Below are 7,430 nucleotides of genomic sequence, written 5' to 3'. Positions count from 1 at the left end.
AAGGAAAACTTGACACTCCCATAACACATAACACACACCAGACAATCGAGTGTAAACAGACCAATGGGCAAGCAGATACAAGGGAATCTGGGAAGGATTTCTGTGCCATTTAAATTTTGTAACCTGACATCTAATGAAGTTACATAAGTCTAAACTAAAGATGATGCAACAGGAATTTTATTACAGAATTTATCACAAGCCATCAGACTGTTTGAAAAGTGTTAATATCTCCTGGCTGACTTTAAACAACATAAACAGGTCAGTTAGAACCTTCCAATGCTGTGTGGTGTTCACATTTGCATACATGTGGGTGTAACCTACGGCACACTGCAGGTTTGACACATGTCACAACAGGAAAATGACATGATAAAATAAGAATAAAACATTTCCTCTATTGGTTTAGGTTTTTTTTTTTTAATTTTTAGCTTAGCTGTTGCTCACTGAGCCAATCACCAGTGCCTCCTGTCATAATTATGCACTACTATGAAACTTTTTTTTTTTTTCAAAAAAGGGGAAAAATCACTTTAAATCTTTAAATCAAATGCACTACAGGTTAAATAGCAGCCTTGCTTTCCTATTGTTGAATGCAAATATGATTTTCCTAAACAGGACCCAATTTAAGTTCTTGTTCCTCTCATGATTAAAATTAAAAGTACACAAAACGTGAAATTGAAACCATTTCAGATAAATTGATAAGCTGCCCACCTGACGAGATCTTCTGTTTCCCAGGTCAGATGGAACAACATGTGAGAAACTGGCTTAAGTGTTCCGATGCAATATTATTTACCACTGCTTTGTACAGACTATATTATAATGACCCCTTATTTTCCGTTTGCACAATAGATGAAAACACATGTCTGAAACCAAAATAATGGACTGGCTAAGTAAGCTTTCATGTCTCAAAAGAATTGCTGACATTGTCCACGTCTTTTGTTGGAGCCCACACGATACAGGTATTGTACCTGCAACACCGGATCTTTGCTGTTTGTTCTCATCTCAAGAAAATGCATTCACCTGTAAGACAAAATGTCCAAACACGCCCATGTACAATGGACAAGAGATCAAAAAATAATTCTCAACATTAAAATGCTTGTTTCTTAAATAGTTTAAATAAATGCATAAAAAAATCAACAAAATATTTGATTAAAAAAAAAGGCCTCATATTTTGCTTGCTGGTTGAATTATGCAATTTCAACAGTTGTGACTTTTATTTGGGACTGTATGGACACAAGTGGGGTCTGCTTTCTCTGTAAAACAAGCAATAAAGCAATGAAAAGTATTTTTCACTGTCTAACAGTTGACTATTAGGACCTGCACACTTGATCTCAACTCAGTAACCCTCAGGAGAAAGACTGTTAGTTTTGACAATCTAAAAATATTTATGTTTGTTGGTTTAAATGCTTGAGGGGACCAGAACAAATTCAGAAGACTTTTGAAAAGCAAAAAAGCATTTTCTTTTTCTAACAGCAGTATATTCTTTTGTCTGAGTTAAACTACTTATGTAAGCACATTGTCACTCATTGCACATGTCAGAACAAAAAAAAATGTTAGGTTGCACAAAGAACTTAAAGATCAAGGGGTTTTGTAACCCAAGTAGTCCACAACAGCATGTCCATAGTGAGAGATTTTTCTTTTGTCACTGGGGACAAAGCACATTAGACGTGAAGGTGAAACTCTCTCTATGTTACAAAACTCACATATGACTTTTTCCTTCAATTTGACTAATGACCAAAGTCGTTATATAATATAGTTTTGCGAAGATGAATATGAATCAGCTATGTCATTTATCCCTCTGTTGCTGTAACAAGCATAATTCCAGTGAACACAAAACGTAGGTGATACTGCATTCTACTGTTGTACAAGCCATTTAATTGTTGTGGCTCTCTGGGATTTGTGGCACTGAGCTATTATTAACTCCACCAACACTACCTGCTCTTGCTCTGTTGTTATTAATCCAAGAGTTAACATTTTATTAGTGCTATAAACAAGTCGATGACACTGAGGGATTTGGTCTGTAACATTCATGGCTAAAGCATGTTTCAGGTCATAGAATGTGAAACTGGTCTATCACAGGGCCAAGACACTCGCACTCACTCCTATTGTGACTTTAGAGTTACCAATTAACCTTGCATGCTGAGTTAAAACAGTTCAACATGCCATATTTTCAACTATTTGATAACTAGGTGAATTTTGATGAATCCTAGAATGATGAGTGAGCCCTCCAGTGGTCATTGTGAGGAACTGCAACAATTAGTTAAACGCTGTCTTGCTGAGTTGTTTTTCACGAATCGCGGTTAATGCAACATGGATAAGACGCGCACATCTTAATTTGAAATATATCTAACCTTACCAGGAGCAATTACTAAACTAATTAATGCACAACTTACAGTCGTCTATGCGTCTTTAAAAAAAATAAAAATAGTTAGAATTTATAGAAAGTAGAATTTATTACGACACATTATAGGTCAAAATTAGGCAGCATTAGTAGCGAAAACAACAAAACCCAAACATCACCAAATGTCCTATGGTTTTAAATTGAGTGTCACTCAAAGAACTACAACTCCCATACTGAGCCGACCTGACCCATTTAAGTAATCCCTGAGTTTCTGTAGCTGCGCGTCCCGATGTGAGAGAGTTGGCCGTGTTTGCTCTCAGTGTGCTGCCCCAATCCATCGATCCGATCACCACAGTCTATTTTTATTTCCATTTCCCCCGCAGAGAGGAAGGCTCTGCTCGCTCCGCAGGTTGGTATACTGCAATAATACAAACAAGAACATATAGCCTACAGGCCTCGTGTGGCTCTTAACTTATATGTTCGCAGTTTTATAGTGACCTTGGTATCACTGTGATTCACCTAGTACGTTTTTTTAAATACGCTATCAAAGTAGCGCGTTTAAATTACCTTCCGCTCGTCTTTTCCTGTGTTTCCCCCTTATTCAGAGAAAAATAATGTCACTTGTACATGTTTCACTTAGGAGAGCGTTTAGTTTCTCCACCTCTATGGAGGTAGTGTCTGTTATATCGTTTGAAAGCGAGGTGAAGAGTTTTTAGCCTTATAAACAAGGACATTTCTGCAACCTATTAAATATATTTCTATACAGAAAAGTAAAGAAATACATGCGAATAATTTTCGAATGAATAAGGCTAAAGATGAACCACTCATGTAAATTAAACAGTTCAACCCAGCTACACAAGTCAGGGCTGCCTTAATAAGGCTTGAGCCTAGTGATTGAAACGACACGCTCATTAATAACAATCATTCTGAAAGAGACAGTCTGTATTGCTTTTGATTCTGCCAATGATACTTCAGTCTTACTGAAGAAAAGCTAAATGCATACTGAAGAAAAGCTAAATGCATACATTTTGTTTTCAACAGTGTTTTTCTACATTGTGATATTTTATAGATGTGATCCCTACAGTTAATATACAGGGTCTATTTGAAATAGTATTTTTTTCTGTTATTTTGTAGGTTCATCCTTCCATATTGCTTATCTTAATGAAGTTAACACTCATTATATGGCACACTGATTGGTATGGGAATAGCTTTTCAGCATTGTTATTATGATACTGCCTCTTTAATATGTACTTATCCTGAAGGCACGTGCTGTTTTAAGAACTTGGCATTTGGCTGTAGCTACAGTATAAGCAGTTTAACATTCCATCACACATAAATCAGATTAAAGACAAGGAACAAATCAAGAAAAACACAGACTGACTCTGGCCTCCCTGATGTCTACCTGTTGAAGTATCACCTCTTACAAAATGGGATTTAATTAGTAAAAATTGCAAGCAGTCACTGGGGAAAAAAAAGAATATGTTTGTTGTTGATGATTTAGCCAAAAATTGACATATTATACCTTTTTACAACATATCATCTTAACTGTACGATGATATTACAGTTACATAATATTGAATTACATCATTTGAATTGTCAGTTATCTTCAGGGACCAACTGAGCCTTGCGTTCAAAGGTGAGCTAGGATGGGAACTAGAAGGGTGCTGGTGACTGGGTGCTCTTCTGGCATTGGCTTGGCTGTGGCTGTACGGCTGGCCAAGGATGAGCTCAGACGCTTTAAAGGTCAGCCATTCACTCTTCTGACTCAACTAAAAAATTAGAGGATAGGAGTGACTGACAATACTGACGTCATGTGTGTTCATTCGCCTGATAAAGTGGTTGCCACAATGAGGGATCTTGGGAAACGGGAGCCTTTGGAGAAAGCAGCAGGCGACTCATTACATAAAACCCTGGAAATCAAAGAGTTGGATGCCTGCTGTGAAGCCTCCATCAAAGAGTGTGTCAACAGCCTGCCAAACAGACAAGTGGATGTCCTGGGTCTGTCTTCTCTTTGTCGCATAGACATGCCATATTTTTTGCAAGTACATATTGTTAACAGAACATTATGTCACTGTAGTGAGCAATGCTGGTGTTGGCATGATTGGGCCACTGGAATGCCAAAGTATCACTGCCATGAAGGAGGTCTTTGACACCAACTTCTTTGGCCTGGCACGACTGGTGAAAGAGGTGCTACCTGACATGAAGCAGCGGAAGAGTGGCCATATCGTGGTGATGAGCAGTGTCATGGGAATACAAGGTATGCTTATTTATTTTGGTGACATCCAAGATGGTGCTAACAATTAAAGGAGAGCTCAAAGAGAGCTAAAACATCTCCTAATGTTTCCACACAGGACTCCTGTTCAACGATGTCTACTCCGCCTCCAAATTTGCTGTGGAAGGATTTTGTGAAAGTCTGGCGGTGCAAGCAATGAAGTTTAACATCAAGTGATTACATATCCTGAAAAAACTTAAGTAAAACTTGAGTTATCAGTAAGCCTACATTGGTAAGATTTTTACAGCTTTACGTCTGCAATGGAACACCGGTCCTAGATTTATGTTTTCTATCTCTGTCATAAGGACCACTTTAGTGGAACCTGGTCCCGTGGTAACAGAGTTTGAAAAGAAAGTGTATGAAGACGCTGAGAAGATGGATCTGTCAGAGACTGATGAGGAGACTGCACGGATCTTCCGTGAAATTTACCTGCCATACTCTAAAAAGGTCTTCGCCTCATTAGGTCAGACACCAGAGGAAGTGGCTGAGGTAAGTGGCAAACATTTTGATGACATTTTAGTTTAAAAGGTCTCTCAGAAAACTGTCTTGTGTCAGTGAAAAGGTATAATGAGGAAACTACTTCTGGTTTGACTTTGTTTTCTTTTTTTTTATATATATATTTAGCAAACACATAAAGTGATCGTAGCCAAGGAGCCTCCTCTGCGCCACCAGACCAACCGCCTGTACATGCCCATGACTGCACTGAAGCATGCCGACCCGACAGGCAGACTGCCTCTGGACACTTTCTATAAGATGATCTTTAAACACGACAGTGTGTTCAATGCCACTCTTGGGGTTCTACGCATACTGCAGAGGAGGGGACGGAAATAAGGAAAGTTTGGCTATTGCTCAGAATAGAAATGTTTGATTGTGTCAGCTACAACTTCTGGGCACTCCTTGTTTTAAAAAAACAAAACAAAAAAAAAACATTTTTAATATAACAATTCTTGCTGAGGAGCAGTGAACATGGCAATGGCTAATTTTATCAATTCAGCAACTCTAGAAATGGTAATTAGTTCTCTGTAAGGATTTTCAAATATTTATGGACTTTGTTGCCTACTCTTTGATAGATCTTTTGTTTAAACTTATACTGGTTGTAACAAGTTTACATGATTTACTCTTAATTTCAGGGAAACAACAGCAATGTGATAAAAAGATTATCTAATGTACTACAATGGTGTTAGATACATTTTATTAAAAAAACTGTTGTAAGGGATTCTAGTACCATGCCCTATATGTAACAAACAGATTATTAGGTGGTGTAATTTATCACAAAATAAAATAAAAATCTACATTCACTCTTCACTGCGATGACTTTCAAATAGTGTTCATATCTTTTAAGATCCACCCACCTAATTCCAGCATTGTGTGTTAAATTGTCCCATGGGTAAAGACATTTTGTGTCTTTACACTATTGCATCCACACACCCTCTCCAGAATAACAGTACAGGTATTTGTCAAATGTACAAAACCTCTGAACATCATGTTTACTCGGTGAATGTCCCACACAAAAATATCCAAAAATCTGCACTTGGAAATTGTATTTCTGACAACTCAAACTATAAAAGGTTACATTTAATGATCTCTTAGGTGAAGCTCATAAACTTTGTTACTGTTGAATGCCGCTTAAACGTTAATTTAAGAGAGGTGCACCATTTCACGCTTTCCTGGATAACAGTCTGGTGTTATTTATCCTCTTGCAGCTCCTTATATAAGATTATATGCTCTACAATAAAGAGGTGAGGGATGCTTTATCACCACGAAGATAAAGAATTCAGCTAATTATACACAGCACTGATTAAACTCCGCTGATACTGATGGTATTGACACCCATCCTGCCGACTGTATTTTAGAAACTGGTTATTAGACTCACCAGCTCCTTCACCTTTGAAGCTACCTAACTAAACTCATTGAAAAGCAGCAATAAAGGGCATTGAACTTTAAATCTTCTTTTTCGATCCTCAAAACATTTCTCATTCTAAGAATTAGGATAAGAAGTTTATCTGTCTACAATTTGTTTCCAAAAACTGCAGACATTTGACATGACAAAGACAAAAAGGCATTTCAAGTTTTATTCATAATCACTGTTTTTCCTGAGATGAGATAGAGAATCATTTTAATGTGAAGCTTTTCTATTTAAGTTGATCCTTCACAGTGCCTTTACACTACAAGCCACACTCACCATTCACTTAGAAACTACAGGCTGCGTAGCGCTTTTTCTCTATCAGACACATTTACATACAGATGGATGCATCAGAGGTAACATTCGGTTCAGTATCTTGCTCCAGGACACTTCGACATGTGGTAGGAAGCTGGAAGCTGAGATTCTAACCACCTACCTTCTGCTCTTCCTCCTAAACTATAACCATAAGTGAATTAACGGAGCGCAAACTCAGCACTGAGCCAACCAATGCTCTTTAGATACATGTTCCAGTCCCGTCCGGTACTGTTGTGAATCACTGTAAAAGTGAATGCTGTCATCTCTTCTTCTTCCTCTTGAAAGCCTAATTGAGCAAATAAAACGACTTTTCTTAATTTTCAATGGTAATTGTATTTCTTTTTGTTTTTCATTTGTTATTTTGAACCATAAAAGCGTCTTAGTTTGAATTGGCTCAAACCAATGATGGTTAAAAATGTGACAATAACTTTTTAGACATGCACAGAAGTTAACAGATGTGCCCAGAGAAAAATACTACTTTAAACCTTCTCTTTTTTTCTAATAGTATTATATAAATGAACCTTTACTGAACATTAGGACACAAAAATGTAGTTACCTACAGTTTTTATTTTAAGTGACTTATTTGACATCTTTTGACTGTAGAA

General features: G+C 37.3%; 1 protein-coding gene across 1 annotated transcript; it reads left to right on the top strand.

Moving 5' to 3' along the window:
* Positions 1-2,597: 2,597 nt before the first annotated feature.
* LOC142371179 (retinol dehydrogenase 8) lies at positions 2,598-5,912 on the top strand. The gene is made up of 7 exons (XM_075453790.1): positions 2,598-2,744; positions 3,936-4,078; positions 4,172-4,333; positions 4,413-4,592; positions 4,687-4,780; positions 4,913-5,096; positions 5,232-5,912. The coding sequence occupies exons 2-7, from the start codon at positions 3,982-3,984 to the stop codon at positions 5,436-5,438; spliced, it is 924 nt and encodes a 307-aa protein (XP_075309905.1). The 5' UTR covers positions 2,598-2,744; positions 3,936-3,981; the 3' UTR covers positions 5,439-5,912.
* The last annotated feature ends 1,518 nt before the right edge of the window (positions 5,913-7,430 follow it).

This window comes from Odontesthes bonariensis, chromosome 21 (assembly GCF_027942865.1).
Source record: "Odontesthes bonariensis isolate fOdoBon6 chromosome 21, fOdoBon6.hap1, whole genome shotgun sequence".
Taxonomy (NCBI): Eukaryota; Metazoa; Chordata; class Actinopteri; order Atheriniformes; family Atherinopsidae; genus Odontesthes; species Odontesthes bonariensis.
This window is presented reverse-complemented; position numbering and strand designations above follow the sequence as displayed.

Excerpts from the sequence above, each read along its gene's own strand:
- LOC142371179 (XM_075453790.1), top strand. The coding sequence starts at position 3,982 with ATGGGAACTAGAAGGGTGCTGGTGACTGGGTGCTCTTCTGGCATTGGC. Across the intron at positions 4,079-4,171 it reads TGAGCTCAGACGCTTTAAAG|TGGTTGCCACAATGAGGGAT; the intron begins GTCAGCCATTCA and ends CGCCTGATAAAG. Across the intron at positions 4,781-4,912 it reads GCAATGAAGTTTAACATCAA|GACCACTTTAGTGGAACCTG; the intron begins GTGATTACATAT and ends CTCTGTCATAAG.